The sequence below is a fragment of the Sciurus carolinensis genome, chromosome 1 (genome assembly GCF_902686445.1).
Source record: "Sciurus carolinensis chromosome 1, mSciCar1.2, whole genome shotgun sequence".
NCBI classification, from domain to species: Eukaryota; Metazoa; Chordata; class Mammalia; order Rodentia; family Sciuridae; genus Sciurus; species Sciurus carolinensis.
The window spans coordinates 130,850,156-130,867,036 of NC_062213.1; the positions used below are offsets into that span (position 1 = coordinate 130,850,156).

A 16,881-nucleotide genomic window follows, 5' to 3' on the forward strand; every position below is an offset into this window, starting at 1 on the left:
CAGCACCTCTCAATAGTGCCACCCTGGGAACCAAACCTTTAACTCATGGACCTTTGGGGGGATAGTCAGTATCCACACTATAGCACTTCCTCTAAGAGAGTCCATTTGTACAAAGTTAACTTAATATACGGCAGCAGATGATAGGTACTGTAAGAGAAAGGTTAAGGGTATTTGCTGGTAAGAGCTTCCTTCTGAGAGCACTGATAACTTGAAACCTTCATAGAAGGGCTGGTATTTTTTTTTTTTTTCTGTGAGAAGAACAAAATTGATTGTATGTGAAAATATGAAACTATAATTAAGTAGGTTAATACATAAACCTACCTCTTTCTAAAGAGTTGAGAAACCTAATTTCCTGAGTTTGCATATAGTTTGACTTTGAAAATTTCCAAAGTAACAGTAGAACATTATGTCCACTTATACACAGCTCGGATACGAGTGTGTTTCAGGGTAGTGAGTAGAGAACACTTCACAAGAAGGAAAGAGGTTTGAGAAGGATCTTTGTAGGAGAAAGTTGAGAACCTGTCTCTAGCTAACACATCGTTTTTAACTGTGGGACTATATTAACTTTCTTGTTTCACATAATAACTCAAAAAGGTAGGTACTGTTATCCTGTATTTTAGATGAAGAGACTGTAGCACAAAGGGGTCAAAGCAACTTTTCCCAAGGTCACATTGCTAAGAGAACCAGTGGAGCTGGAGTTGAACCAGAGAGTCTGGCACAGTGTCCACATTGTCATTCCTTATGCTACGTTGACAGCCGTGTTTCACTTCATGAAGCCCATTCTAGATGATAAATATTAACGGAAAGGCAGATGGTAAGACATTCATTCTTAGTGTAGCTTGAGGCCAGTGTTAAGAGCCCCTCCCTCAATTAACACTGGGCTGTTCAGTGCCCTGACTTGTCCATTTTTCCCATCATTCATACTTTATTTCTTGATGCTGATTGGCAACCTTCCATGGTGAGTGGAAAATTAATAGAAGAGGAAACAAAAATCACACTATTTTGCTACTTGTTAACTCTGGTTAGAAGGTTTGTTTGCTTAAGGATGTGGAAACTGATGGCTAGATTATGTAGGTAACTGACTATATCAGATTTCTGTCTCTGTTTTAAAGGGCATTTTAGAATATTGCTCATCTGCCATGGTCTGGAAAATGAAACTCCTTATCTTTCTTTGATATAATAATAAAATTTTCCTTATAACTTGGAGTTTACAAAGTAATATATTTATAGCAAATATAAATTATCTAACCTCAGCAATTTTATACCATTGGTCTCTTTTAAGGTTTGGAGAAATTAAGTTTAACATTTTCTGAAACATATAGCTTTTCCAAAGCTAGTTTTAATTTCAGAATCTGGACTTAAAAGACAACAAGCCCCCCAGACTCACCATATTCCAAAACATGGACAGATGTGACCTGAACCTACCAGGACAGTTTTCCAGATCTTTGTGAAAAGCTGAAATACATGGGCTTTTTTTTTGTAGTACTGGGGATTGAACCCAGGGTCTTGGGCAAGCTAGGCTCTACTGAGCTACATTCCCAACCCTTTTTGTTTCTTATTTTTGAGATAGGGTCTCACTAAATTGCCCCGGGTGGCCTCAAAATTGTGATCTTCATGCCTTAGCCTCTCAAATTGTAGGGATTATAGGTGCACTACTGTGCCCAGCCCAAGTGTAATGCACTTTTAAAAACAAATTTAGGAAACATCTTCAGAGAAGAAAATAAATGGGAAGTAGGTAAAGAGAATCTGAAGATCTTAGGAAAACTCTTCAATAATGAAGTCGTGGAATCATTAGATCCTAAGGTCAGAAGGAGTCTGAGTACTCATCTAATATAGCTTATTTTTCCTAAAATATTTCTGATAATTGATCATCCAGCCAATTTAAGTAGTTCAGAAGTTGTGAGAAACAAGAAAATTTATCATGGTCACAGATTTTTATGTTTCCTAACTAGTTTGGGTTCAGTTTGTCCTGTCTGGGAGACCTGTCCCAGTTCAAGCTGCTTGTTTTTTCTTCTGCATCCTCTTTTCTCTCCACATACCCGACACATCTGTCATGGTGTCGTATTGTATTCATCCCTTCAGGCGTCTATCTTCCCATGAACTGTGACCAAATTGGGGAAGAATAGTCTGTTTGTCTCTTACCTTTCCATCACTGGTAATTGATGTGGTACCTGGCCCATAAGAGGCACTTACTTCATACTGTTCGAATAAATGCAAAAAAAAAAAAAATGCACAGGAAACACAAGGTTTTAACTGAAGCTAGCTTAGTGTATGGCTTAGTTTTGGATGCTGTGGATTTTAAGTTCTGAGGATTGATAGGAACTTTGAGCCTTTTAAGATAAAATGAATTCCTTATAGCATCACATGAAAGTCTTTTCCAAATGAGATTTTAAACTCTAGAGTTGGTCTGCTCTATCCTATGTGAAAGTTAAAACCACATTTTATTGTGGTAAAACATACATAGCATGAAAATTTACTATTCCGGTTGTTAATTTTAAGTGTCAATTTGACTGGGTTAAGAGATACCTTCTTAGCTGGTACCCACTGTTTCTGGATGTGTCTGTGAGGGTTTCCAGAAGAAATCAGTATTTGAATTGGTGAATTAGTAAGGAAAATCTTTCAGTGTTGGCAGGCATCATCCAATCTATTGAACGCCCAGAGAGAACAAAAGGCAGGGGAAAGGAATTCATTGTCTTTTTTGTCTCCTGCCCTTGGACATCAGAACTACAGGATCCCAGGCCTTCATATCCTGGGCCTGGTATCAGCAGCTCCCTAGGTTTTCAGGCCTTGGATCCTGGACTGAGAGTTATATCAGTGACTCTTGGGTTCTCCAGCTTGTGGACAGCATATCATGGGACTTACCAGCCTCCATTATTTTGTGACCCAATTCCCATGATAAATTCCCTCTTATACAAACAGATGATCGTCTATGTAAATGATGGAGTGTTATCCTGATAAACCCATCACAAGTTGAAAATACTGTAAGTTGAAAGTGCATTTAATCCCCCTAACCAGCTGGACATTGCAGCATAGCAACATAGCACACCACAGAGTACTGGTTGTTTTCCCCCATGATCTCATGCCTGACTGGGAGCTGTGGCCTCCTGCCCTTGCCCAGTGTCAGCAAAGAGTATTGTACTACATATTTCTAGCCTGGGAAAATATCAACATACAAAATTCTAAATATGAGCCTGTTGTGGTTGTGCATGCCTATAGTCCCAGCTATTCAGGAAGCTGATGCAGGAGGATCACTTGAGTTCACTTTGAGTTCAGCCTGGGCAACATAGGGAACCCCCATCTCAAAAAAAAAAAAAAAAAAAATTGATGTATGATTTCTTCTGAATATGTATCAGTTTTGTACCATCATTGACTTGGGGATCATTAGGCATAAGATAATTATGTTTCTCTGGAGAACCCTGACTAATAAAACCACTTCAGCCATTTTAAATTGTGCTGTTCCATCACATCTATATACTCGTAATGTTGTGCAACCATCTCCACTTCAAAAAAGAAACCCCATATCAATTAACAGTAATGTCTCATTTTCCCTATCCCCAGCCCTGCAGCTTCCAATCTACTTTCTGTCTCTGTAGAGTTTCTGGTTCTGAACATTTAATAAAAATGTAATCATACAACATGTGACCTTTTGGGTTTGTCTTTTTTTTTTTTCTTTTCTTTCTTTCTTTCTTTTTTTTTTTTTACTTCACATGATGTTTTCAAGGCTCATCCATGTTGTATCATGTATTAGTACTTCTTCCTTTTTATGCCAAATAATCGTTTATTGTATGGGTAGTGCCATATTTTATTTATTTCATATCACATTTTAATGGAGAGATTTGTCATACTATGAATAAAATTTCTTTTTCTCTGCTCAAACATCACATGTAGAGAATTTCAGTTACTTCTGTAGGATGCTGGTAACTTTGTCATATTGAACTTTATAATCAAGACCTGAATATTTAGTAAGATAACCCCCCACCCCTAGTTCTACTTTTCTCATTTTGGCTCTAATTACTATTTATTAGTGGTAGTTTCAAAGTATGAGTATGAGGCAGGACTGAAAACTATATTAGTTTTGCAGAAAAGGAGAAGTAGAAGACTAGAAGCTATTGACTTAATAAGCATTTGAGATTTAACTGAATTATAAAATGGAGCTTAAGCAGTATGACCTTGATATCTTTTAGGACCTTCTATATTATGGACAGAATTAGAAAATTCTTTGGAGATCTATTATGAAAAAGTAGCTTGAACCTTTTCCATTTGCATGAAACCAGGCCTTCACAATACTTTCAAATCCTTTAAGTTCAGGTGCTCCAGCTTACGTTTAGTTAAATTTAGTTAAATATTTGAATGACTTCCCTGTCCATCACACTGAGTAGAGTTCAGATATTAGAAACTCACTTGAAGAGTAAAAATAAAAGTTAGCATACAGTTTTCCCTCATGGTAAGGCAGAACCTCATATTTCCCAATGTCAAATATGGAAAGCAATAAATTTTAATTACTCACTTAGAAGATAATTAATGTTGTCTCTTTTCATTCTGTTGCTCTGTCATATGTCACACATCCGCAGTTGTATGAACGGATTTACCAGCATTTAAATATGCTGACTGTGCATAAAGCTTTGATACGACTACAGTATCTTTGAATGACTGGTCTTATATTAGTAGTGTAACTTGAAAATCAAATGGTCTATGTTAGCATTTACACTTACTTCATTCTGAGGTAAAACCCCTTCTTAGTCCCTGCGTAACCCTCAATTCTGATCTACCTGTGAATAAATGTCCTCAGGATCATTGTTTAGACTTCTCACCACTTGGACCTTCTGCTTTTTCCTTTCTTTCATTTCTCTTTTCTTTTTTCTCCCCTTTTCTTGAAGGGTATTAAAAAGTACTTATAGGATCTTAAGGTTACAAAGTAACCTTAACAACTGAATTGCCAGGTGTCTCACTCTGTATTGTAAGCTTCACCCCTTTCCAGTCAGAACAAATGTGTTGAACTGCTTTTAATGCTGCCTCAAGAAAAATGAAACTTAAACACTCGAATGCTACTTTAAGAAGATATTATCCCACCTTAGACACTTATCAGCTCCAACATGCCAAATTCCAAATGCAGTTTTGGCAACCTTCCCTCTACTTTTCGTGATGATAGGTTCTTTGCCCTGAAAAGGCATCCCAGGGCTTAACAAAAACTGATTGTGTGGAGGAAAACCAGCAAAAATACCAAACTGACATGAACATTGCAAACTGTATTTGCTCCCTTGTGTGTTATGCTGTTCTGACATTGTTTATTTCCTGAATTAAAAACATTTATGATTCCATGCCTCTAAAAGAGTATGGAACATTTGGTCCAGAAAGATAATACTTTTTCAGGAAAAATGCTCCCCAAACATCGACTGATAACATGTTCCCCCACCTTTGACTCCGTGTTACTTTCTCTCTCTTCCCCAAGGTAGGCCATGTAATTGAAACTGAAGTTCCTCTGAAAACATTTCCTTAAAAGCATAACCTGACTGAACCAGAATACTCTCAGGGGGCTGGGACTGTGAACTTCAGGAGTTGTTTTTGTTATAGCTTTCAAAGGAAACCAGATTTCACAGAATTCCCAAGGTTTTCCTCCCTTGACCAGAATCAGTTTCCTTAGGGAGTAATTTAGTCTAATCCACACATCAGCCAGGGCCCCCTGCAGCTCAGGAGTGATTGGTTTGCACCTCTGCTAATCCTATGGTTTGTAGAAATCCAGATAGTCTATTTCTGTAGACTGCCAGAGCCTTATGTTCTTGTGGTCCTCATCCTCCTTGAGTTTATGATTCTAATACTCCACATGTCTGGGACACACTTGATTCACATGGATTTGAAATGCCACCAGTACCTTTCTGTCCATAGCACACATTCATGACAGCAGTGGGCACCACGGAAGCTTTTGCAGTGGAGTTGGAGGAAGGTTTGCATCAGAGCACTGGAGCTGCATTAACTGGCACTGTAGGCATACATGGCTGTTCTTATTTGTTGACTCATTCTGTTCCTTGGCCTCTCAGCTTGTGCTTGCTTCCCCTCAATTTGCTTATAACTGGATCCCCTTCCTTTCCTTTTTTTCTTCCTTCTCTTCCAGCAGTAAAGTAGTTCTTGCTTCTGACTTGCACATTCCCCTTATTATCTAACCTTGAGTAGGAGAATATGTTTCAAAGATTATTTTTCACATCTTACATGTTTTAATTCACAAAACTGTTAAGATAAAATTTCTGTTTTCTTTTTTGGCCTCAGATGGTCTCCATACACATTATAAGAACCGCTCTGCCCTGTCCTGAACGCATAGCAGAGGACCACAGTTAGTTGGGGTGTTTGTTCCCACAAGGCCTGGATGTGGCCTCAGAATCCTCTCCAACATACTGTCCAGGCAGCTCCTAGAATTCATTTTGGTAGTTGGAATCTGTTTGCTTTTCTTGACTCGGTTTTAAAGTTCAAGTTGAACTTGATAGTGAAGTTAATGTTCTCTTTATTAAATGACCCCCTCTTTTGGTCAGAAAAACAGGGCAATATGACTTTGTAGTCATTATTTGAGTCATATTTCATTAATAACTTTTGCTCATTCTTTTATTCATTTTCCCAGAAAACTTATTGATTACTTACTAGATGTCTGGCCTTATGCTAGGCCCAAGGATGCAGAAATGAATGTGACTCAGTTCCTGCCCTTGGATTGTGCTCTGAAGACTTCACAATGTCACGGGGGGTGAGGGGGGCAAACATCTAAACAGATGCCTGTCAGTTTCCTCAGACTTGCCATCAGCAGAGGCCTACTGCTGTGTTCCTATACCCAAACACACCTACACCCAGGGTCTCCACTTTCCCTGCCTCTTTCCTGCAGCGGCCAAGCCATGGGCTACTCTGGGAAGGGAAGTCCAGGGTCCCTGGAATCCCCTTGCAATACTCCCAGGACCCCTTTAGAGGGTCATGACCTGTAAGTTTTATAAATATTCTTTTGTTTATATGAGTTCTTGTCCCTCAACCCCCAACCCAAATTTAGTTCCCGGAATTTTTCCAGGGCATTCAAAATATGGAAGAGAGAAGACAGACTTATTTCTGCATCAAATTTCAGACTTTTAGGATCCCCCTGCCCTTTGTGGTTTTATTAGATTATTTTCAGAGGCTCCCAGGGAGTCCAGAATCATGTCCTCATTGCAGGAGGGGGATTAGTTTGGGAATTGATGACTGTGTCCCTCTTAGCACAGTAAGTGGTTTCAATTCAGAACCATTGGGAAATAGCTTGATGCCTTTTTTATCATAACAGTGTGACATCTTTGACCCCAGTGATCTGGAGACTGCAAGGACAGTCAGGTGACTCTCTGTGGTAGGGGTGGGGACATTAGGAGGTCCCAATTCCTTGAATTCAGCACCAACTAATTGATGTTCCTTTAGAAATACAAAACTTAAAAAATAAGGAAATTTTAAAGTGCTCCAAATCCATCCCTCCAAGAATATTTTAAAAGGAATCTTTTTATACCAATTCCCAAGTGGTGAAAGACAAGCAATGGCAAATAAAATGTCAGCTGCATCTTTCCTCAGAATGGATACCCTTAAAAACACTGTAACAATAATGAGCTAAATACTGTTCCCAGCAATCAGTTGTAACATTTCAGATTCATCTGGGGTCACCATTAAGTTCCTAAAAGTCCATTGCCCAAATGTAAGTGAAATTTGAGTATAACTCTGGGACCCTAGTGTCTTGAAATAGATTCATGCCTCATGGTCTGTCTGTGTAATATATGGGTGCTGGGAGGACAGGATTCAGGAGGTTTTCAGTTACTGCCAGCTCTATTGCCAAGGGATGTCTCCTTATTCTGAGGAGGGGACAGATAATGGCTATATACAGACCAGGCTGCGATTTTATGGGTCTTGGTTATAGGCATGCTGTTGGAGTTCTTTTCTTATCTGTCTTAGTGTAAACTGATTATTGAATCATCCATTTCAGAGCATTATTTGGTCTGGTTTTAGATACTAGGAGTCTCTCTGGTAGTATTTTGGATGACTTCATTGCCTCGTGGGTCCACCGTGGCTGTTCTAAGAATCAGAAATGTTGAAATAAAACCTCACTGACACGTTAGCAAAATTGGGCAACGGTTAGACTTTCCTATCAGTTGTTTCTCTCACTTTGCTTTTGTTTGTTTTAACAAACCCCAGGAGTAGGGGTTTCTTACTAATAAGAAATCTTTTGAAATCTCTATGGTAGGGATATCTTGCATCTATACTATGAATTCTGGGAAACTCAAAACAATTTTCATATGGCAACTTTTCATAAAAAGTTAAGTATTTTCCCCTCCCTGTAAGGACATAATTCATTTTCATAAAGTGACTTACAGAGTCTGAGACAATATATGTAACTTTTGCTTATCAAAGATATTCCTTGGAAAACTGAGATGTCTTTACCACCCAAGGTCTAGAGAATGTTGTCCTTGCTTTTTTTTTTTTTTCTGGTGATAATGCAGGTGAGGACATGCATCCTAATTGGAAGATAGGAAGGTTGTCTTTCCATTTGGAGGCTTTATGCTCCTTAGAGTTGGCCTTGACTTTGTACTAAGTGGTGTTCAGATTTCCCAGAGAAACAAATGATTTGCTTTGAATTTCTTTATGAAATTACACATAGCATGTTTGCTGAGCTGCATAGATAACCTCAGAATATCTGGAATGAGAAGATGTGGTAGACCTGATGAGACCAGTTGACTTTCCTCCTTTTAGGAAAGGGATCAGTGAGGTGTGAGGCACAAAGTATACATGTGGGATGTGACAGACTAGATATACTTGCACTTCCTCACCCCACCAGGAAGACTGACTATTCACAGTTTGAAAGAAACATGATGAAAGCAGAAGACAGGACTGCATGGATCAGTATGTGGTCAATTGTGGGTTGAAGAGGCCTCTGAAGCCCCCAGAAACTACACTGAAAGATTTTTAGTTCTGAGTTATCATCTATGAAGTTCTTTCCCAGACAGGGTGACATCTTTAGACCAGAAATATGCTTTCTAGTTTAATCAGATGGAACTATTTTGTTTCCATTTCTGCCATTAAAATTTTCCTGCTATTCTACGATGGGTTCCTTATCCAGAGTTTATGGGCACTTAACCTGGAATACGTGGCATCTGCAATGGATGTGTTTCCTTACCATTGTCTGCAAAATGTTGTGTGGTGTGTGTGTGTGTGTGTGTGTGTGTGTGTGCATGTGTGTGTGTGTGTGTGTGTGAGAGAGAGAGAGAGAGAGAGAGAGAGAGAGAGAGAGAGGATTCATACTCACATTGAGTTCTCAAATGCTGTCACTCCCAAAGATTAACAAAGAAGCCACTGATTTGGAGACTAGCCATTAATCCTTCATTTGGGATACATCTCTATTAGCCCTGTTAGCTTCCATGACTCATATGACCCCTACATTCAGTTCCTTATTACTTTTGAAGCCTGTAGATTAAGCTGATAAGTGGATTTTTATGTGTAAATTTGATAAAGGATTGAGGATCAGCTCCTTAAACTACTATTTGAATTTCTAAGCTAGAAATTGTTGGATACCATTTATATCATTTCTCCTTTCTTTGCTGCAATCTGCCTTAGCTTTGGTCTTTAGCCCACCAACACTGGACAAGCTAGTGGTGAAGAACTGCAGAAGGATGTTCTTATGATCTTATCTGTTACCTCTCCTGACCTATAATTGATCCATAGAGAGGACCCTTCCTTCCTTTCTAAAACCTAGGAGAAATTAGGCAGCTTGGCCAGGGATTCTTTGAGATATTCCAGGTACATTCTCCCTACATTCCCAGGAGCTGTTATACCTTCATTCTCTTTTTGGTTGTCCCCTGTCTTCCCTGCAGCACAATTGCTCAAATGTAGGAAGTATAGAAAATCAAGAGTGTTGAGGGATTAGGTGAGTGGATGCTTGTAGGGCTCTTTGTTCCTGCCAAATGATCTTTTATAAAAAGTATTGGGTATTTTTCTTTTAATTTCCCAATTGTAGTGTGAATTCTTCTTTGCCAAATGGCTTTTGGGGCTTTGCCTGGGACCTTTGTGCCAGAAGCAGAGATTCATCTTGGCCAGACACTGCCACATATTGAAGAAGGAGCTGTTTCCAGGAAAGCTCAGAGAGCTGAGACTCCTAGAAATCTTTCCTTGATTGTCTGAGCCAGGCCTTGACACTTTGGACCATCTGGAAAATTTTGGACCTGGGTACCAATATCTGTTTCATACATCTTATTTCATAAGCTTTTTTTAAAAAAAAGAAAAATTCTTATTCATTTGAGATATGTACTTACTTATTTTGTAGTATGCATTTTGACCCAAATGTATGCATATCTGTGAATTTTAAAAAGAATCGTATGCCTGAAAACGACAAAGAAAATCATCAGAAAAGAGGTTTGATGTGCCCTCTGCAGATGGACATTGTTATTGTTTGTACGACTGTGGTGCTCAAGGAACAGTTTTGGAATAAATCAATAGGGAAACCTTTTACTGCCCCGTGCTGTTAGGGAGAGGCCACAGAGAATGGCGTCTTCTGTTAGGGAGAGGGCTGCTCTGCATTTTTCAGGTACTCTTAAGCCAGTATGTCATCCCTCCTTTCTCCACTCTTCACACAGCTCTCTGTAGTATGCATCTCTCTGTTCTGTGAAGGCTTCAGTTTGTATCTTTGCCTCTGACCTGTTTCTATAGTTTCTCTTGTTTTCAGTGATTATCCATTTATTTCCAGATGCAGACAACATCTGCAAAGTGTGGTGAAAAACCTCTCACACACAAAATAATAATAATACGTAAGTAAATAAAACAACAACCAAGGACACTTCTTTTTTTCCTTTAACTGTACTTGACATCACAGTTTATTTCATACTTTGAATTGGTACTGATTTGGCACCATACTTATGCCAAAATATAAAAACAATCCTAGCTATGTGCAAAAAGGGCTTATGTTTTTTTTTTGCTTTTGTTTTTGTATTTTTCTGCAAATTAGCTAGGTAACTCTGTTTGAGCTTATGAATATCTTCAGCCTTTTTTTTTAAAACTTTTTAGGTAACATACATATTTATGAATTTGATGTGATAAGTCAATTTTTTTATTGTCTATGATATGTTAAGCATGGTATTAAATGTAAGGACATTGCCCATAGTCTACTTTGGAAATTAAGACATGCACTTTCAATAGTAAACAAGATACTATCATGTACTTTGGTGCATAAGTACTTTTGTGGCATTGAAAAGTAGAGAATTAAATCATCTAGGGAGTGCTTACCATATGTTAAAGCATGGTGCCTTTTTAAAACAATGACCTGAGAATATACGGTAATAAATAATGCTGGTCATAGGCAGTCCCTAGAAAGGATGGCAGAGATACAGAGAAGGTAGAGATACACGGAGACCAAAGCAGGCTGGCAGCCACTAGGAAGATGTCAAGTAACCAGCGTTCAATGCTGTGTCCCCGGTGACTGCATAGACTCAGATCATGGATCTAGACCATTTCCTCCTTGGAGGGTTATGACTGACATGTATATTGTTTCCCATGTGTCCCTCAGTCTGTACCTTCCTAGCCTAAGCCCTTTTTTGTCCCTTCCCTCCCTTACTGCTCTTTGGTGAGTTCACCATTTAAGTATGTGATTCCTTGTTTTGCCTCACCCCTTGGAATAGAAAGTCCCTATGAGACAGGTTATTAAAAATGTCTCATTAGTATTTCTTCGTGCAGCATTTTGCTTTTCTATGTTAATGTTGACTGCCCTTTGCTCTTGTGCTCTCAGAAGACACTGAGTCCACCTTTTCTGGCTTTACTTACAGGTGCCTTTTGATGATGCTAATGATAACTTACAATGGTCCTTGATCCTACCTCAAAACTGACCTCAGTTGTTTTCCTATCCAGGCTCATAGTTTTCTCCCCCATTTTTCCCCCTGGGGAACTCTGTACAATCAGTGTTTATTTGGTGTGTTTTCTGCCTCATTTCTTTGGAAAACCCCTTCCCACTAGTAACTGGGACAATGAGAGCCTTGGCAGCTCCCTTGGCAGCCCCTTTCTCTTCTCTCTTGGCACTTTCTCTGGCAGAACTCACTTGACTTTATAGAGCTTGGAGCTTACCTGAGAGAGTAGAAAGTCCTTCCTCTGAAGGTCCAGAGGGATAACCCACCCTGAGTGGATCCTATTCTCTAATTCTCAGTATGGCCTCTTGACTTTAAGTCAAGTGAGGGACTTGGGGGAAGGTACCTTTTATTCTGCCTTTGTCAGTTCTTAAAACAAAAAGCGTTTTGTTTTTATTTGTGTTCTATTCTTGGGAGCTGAGTCATGTTTTGACTGAAATTAGTGGGGCCAAACCGTATGAAATAGTCACTTTGTAGTAAAAAAAAGGTGGGGGGAAGGAAAGCAAAAAGGCCCAATATTGGCAGTATCGTGTAACTCAACCTGATATATCTTATTCATAGATTCAGAACTACTTTATAGCTTCTTCTCTTAATGGTGAGTGGTGGAAAGGTATTCAGATGCTGCTCTGAGTGATCTGCATGGAGAACTAGTGCTAACATCTCTCCCCTCTTTCTGTTGCTTCCTAGGTCACTCTGCACCTGAATCCCATCTCCTCAGTGCACATTCACCACAAGCCTATTGTGTTCCTGCTCAACTCCCCACAACCTCTGGTTTGGCATTTGAAGACAGAGAGACTTGCCACTGGGGTCTCCAGACTTTTCTTGGTAATGTTTCAAACTCTTCTAATTGATCCTTTAAGGTTATAATGACCCCAAAACTTTGCAAGTCTTTCTAAAAAGGCTTTTTTGCACTGAAATAATACCAATTTTCAAAGAGCATTGAATGTGGAGCTGTACACTTGGTGATATTTGAGTGGCATAGGTAAGCATTTGCAAGAAGCAAGCACCACCCGTGTGTCCTGTGTGGATGAGGAGTCAGGTCTTGTTTGCATGACAGAGGAGGACCTGCAGTCCTAGGCTGTGTGACCTGAGCTTTGATCTCAGCTCTGAGATCCCCTTGTGGCATCAAGAGTACTGGAAATACTGCAAACAGCCACGGGGTGTGTGGTCTCTGATCAAAATAAAGATGCACAAACCCATTCTATTTGTATATAAAACAGGCCTGACTTCTGATATGAGAAACTGTTTTTTGAGAAAGTGACACAGTGAACTCCAAAATGAAATCATTTGTATTTTATTAAAAAAAGCTGGAACCTAGTTCTGTGGAATGATCCAAATATTACCTACTATTTGTAAATCATGTCTTTTGGAGTTTGCCAGAACATTCAAATTTGCTAGTTGTGGAGAAATAGATGGGTTGTTTGGATGGAATTTTTGGGGTATGATATCATGTCTGATGATGAGCGACACTGCAACTTGGTAGTGATAACTCACATTGTCCACTGCAAGAACTCCTTGCTGGAGTCCTAATGCACAGCCTTAAGCTTTTACACCTCTCTTGCTTGTAGGCATCTCAGGTGAGTGGAGTCCTTAGTTAATAGTTTTCCTCTGGCCTAATCAATAAACTTTCCCCAATTAATGTCCTTAATTCAGATCTGTAGCTTTTTGTCACTTGCATTTGAAGAATGCTTTTAAAAACTCAGAGGCACCCACAGGATAAAGAGTCCATGATCAATACAGTTATTAAGTGAAAAAAAAATAAGTGAAATAAGTGAATAAGTGAAAATAAGTAAATAAGTGAAAAAAAAAGGGGGGGGGGAGAAGAGGAAACTGCTCTTTAGAGTAGACTGCCAATTAAGAAATGTGGAAGAAATGATGAAGTTAGGAAATCATCGTTTTGTAACCATCATAGTAAAAGTTATTCAGGCACAAATCATCAATAGATGTGTAAGTGAAGGAGTTTGAGGAACAGTATGTTTGCATATTCTCCAAATATCTTTTTCACAAGTTACTTATTAAATATGGAAGAAAAGAGCAACTCTATATAGTAGAGATACCCAGAAATACTTCAACCAAGTGATCAGAATTAATGTCACCAATATGGGGCAGGTGGACATTGTGTGCTTGCTAATGAGCAAGAACACGGCATCACTTATGTAGGATTCTAGCCAAAAATATGTAGAAGCTGAATCTAATCATGAGGTTACACTGGGCAAAACCAAACTGAGTGGTTTTCTATAAAATAACTGGCTTGTCCTCTTCATGTTTATCATGAAATTCAAAGAAAGGCTGAGGAGCTATTCCAGGTTAAATAAGACTAAAGAGACACATATGATCCTGAACTGGATTCTTTTGGGTAGAAGTGGCACAATTGCCAGAAAGGATATTATGAGGACAGTGGATGAAATTAGAATCGGGCCTATAGATTAACGTATTACATCAACGTTACAGTTCTTGCAGTTAATAACGATACTATTATTATGTAAGAGAATGTCCTTAGGAAACATACCTGATGCACTTTAAGTGCTAAGGAACAAAGGGTCAAATAGTTCAGGAAAAAGAAATTACAGTGTATAAAGAGAATGTGGCAAGGTATTAAAAACTGGTCAATCTAGCTGAAGAGTATTCTAGACTCCTTTTTTTAATACTTGCAACATGGCTATTAATTTGAATTAATTTCAAAATGAAACATTGAAAAACTCAAGGTGGGAGTTACTAAGAACTTAAATTGTAGCTCTTTTTTGAGAACTGAAATTCTTAATATGTCTACTAAAAAGGCCAAAACTGTAATAATTTACTTGTTATTATTAATAATAAATTTATAGCCAGGCATGGTGGCATATTACCTATAGTCCTTGGGACTCAGGAGGCTGAGAGAAGGATCTCAACTTTGAGACTAGCCTGAGGAACTTAACAAAACCCTGTCTCAAAATAAAAAGGAGTGGGGATGTAGCTTAGTGTTGGAGCGCCCCTGGGTTCAATCAGTCTCCAGTACCGAGGGGAGGGGAAAGTACACTTAGTGTTTAGTACAGATCCAGAATTGTACTAAGAGCTCCAATAGTTTATCTCATTTAGTTCTCACAATATAGTCCTAGTGTATTTACCCCTTTTTATAAGTGGGGAACTAAGACTTAGAGGCTAAAAACTCAAATCACAGGGCTCATTTCTTGCTAAGCTGTCTCTCAAACCCAAATAGTACCTATTCTACAAACTTTTCTGCTGAACTGGTTCTCCTCATATTTAGTTATTGTCAATCTCCTTTAAAAAGATTATTTGTGATATTAAGACTTACTGATCTGATTAGAAACTCATGTGCATTTAATCCTCATGCTGTAGAGTTGCACTATCTAATACTGTAGAACTAGCTATTCATGGCTATTTAAATCAATTCAAAATTCTTTTAAAAAACTAGTTCCTGTTCCTTAGCCACATTTCTGGTGCTCAGTAGGCTGGTGGCTACCACATTGCAGGTTATGGCAAGGTTCTAAGCAGAGGCTTTGCCTATTCTGGGCAGAATTTGAGCAAACTAATTTCTGTTAGTCTGATTTTTCTCGGGAAATAATTTGGAAATAACAATAGTCCCTACACCCTAGGAGTATTATCTTGATTAAATGAGATTACATATAAAATGTCCAGCAAAGTGCCTGCCACTGATATGTTCATAGACATTAGGTGCCATTGCTGGTGTTATAGTAGAGAGCACTTGGGAGAAGCATGTTGAATTTATATTTGTAATTATAAAATATCTAGTTTGACTAGCTGACTGACCCCAGATTAAAAGAAGTTCCTATTGCTCTGGGCTGTAGGTCCAGTTGAACAGTATGGGCCACATATATCCTAGCTATATTTATCACTTTCTGAATTCCTTCTTCCATCTGCCACTGCATGGGTTTCAAGGGAAAGTATCTTACTCCAAGTTATTATTTGCTTTAATTTTGTTTACTATCTAGAAGAACTGCTTGACCATTGGGTTTAAGATCTACAAACAGGGGGACAGTATAATAAGCAATGTAACATCAGTGCTATTTGGAGTTAATCCCACTTAAGGATGAACCTAAATGGTGAACCTAACATTTTAGTTTCAAATGATGAACCTAAAATTACCCAGGCGGGGGAGGCAGCAGCCGGAGAAGTCAAGGATTTAAATTCCAGGACACCTGAACTCTACTCCATTGTCCAGCAGGCTTCCTCTAGGGAAAATGCTTTTCTCCCATCACACATTTCTTCATGGCCTGAAAGAGATGATGGAACATCTGTTGTTCATTCCAATTCTCTGATCAAGAGATGAGTGATGCAAGTTCTCTCACAAGCTGGGCAGCTCTCCCTAGGCAAGCTCTTCCCTTCTTTCCTGTGGGCCGAAGTGAATTTCAGGGCCTCTTTATCGTCTTGACAGTCTTTGCAGCAGAGGGACAGTGATGGAGAGAAAGCTACTTGTGCATTTCTCATGCTGGAGAGAAGACCAGTAGAATGTCCTACTTACCCACTTATTGTAGTTAAGAGTTAAAATTGCAAGATAAGGTAACTCAATTATTTTAAAATTGTTTCTTCATACACTTCATATGGCCCATGGAATCTCTGGAAGCTGAGACTTCTTCGTTTCCATCACTATCCTCTCCAAGGTCACGCGGATTGCTTAGAGTTCCTGAAGAGAGAGCAGGAGTCTTCTGACTCCCATTTCCGGATGCGCAATCCTGGTCTCCTCCTGCATGTGTTGCTGAAGGACTTGCATTACTTTTCAGTTTCAACACTTGAACAATAATTTTTTTTTTAAGTAGGGTTCAATTGACAGCACTTACTCCATTGTCAGGATGACTTTTTAATTTAAATCGACATATTTGCACTGTTAAATGCCAAATTAAAAAAGGGAAAAATGTTCATAATTGGTTAGGAGGTCTTGGGTTGCACAGAAGGTCTCAACCACTCACTTTAAAAGTATAAAATATTTTGCTTTATTATTGTCTAATAAAGGTATCTGCATTTTTTTCTGTCAGCTTATTTGATTCCTCCTCTTGACCCC

The 16,881-nt window shown here is 38.8% G+C and overlaps 1 protein-coding gene across 2 annotated transcripts in view; it reads left to right on the forward strand.

The window, feature by feature from the left end:
- The window catches only part of Tgfbr3 (transforming growth factor beta receptor 3), a 189,714-nt gene that overhangs the window by 100,816 nt on the left and 72,017 nt on the right, over nucleotides 1–16,881 (forward strand). For both annotated transcript variants that reach the window (XM_047550251.1, XM_047550258.1), the window contains exon 4: nucleotides 12,552–12,689. In XM_047550251.1, the coding sequence (XP_047406207.1) occupies nucleotides 12,552–12,689 (138 nt within the window). The remainder of the gene's footprint in view (nucleotides 1–12,551; nucleotides 12,690–16,881) is intronic.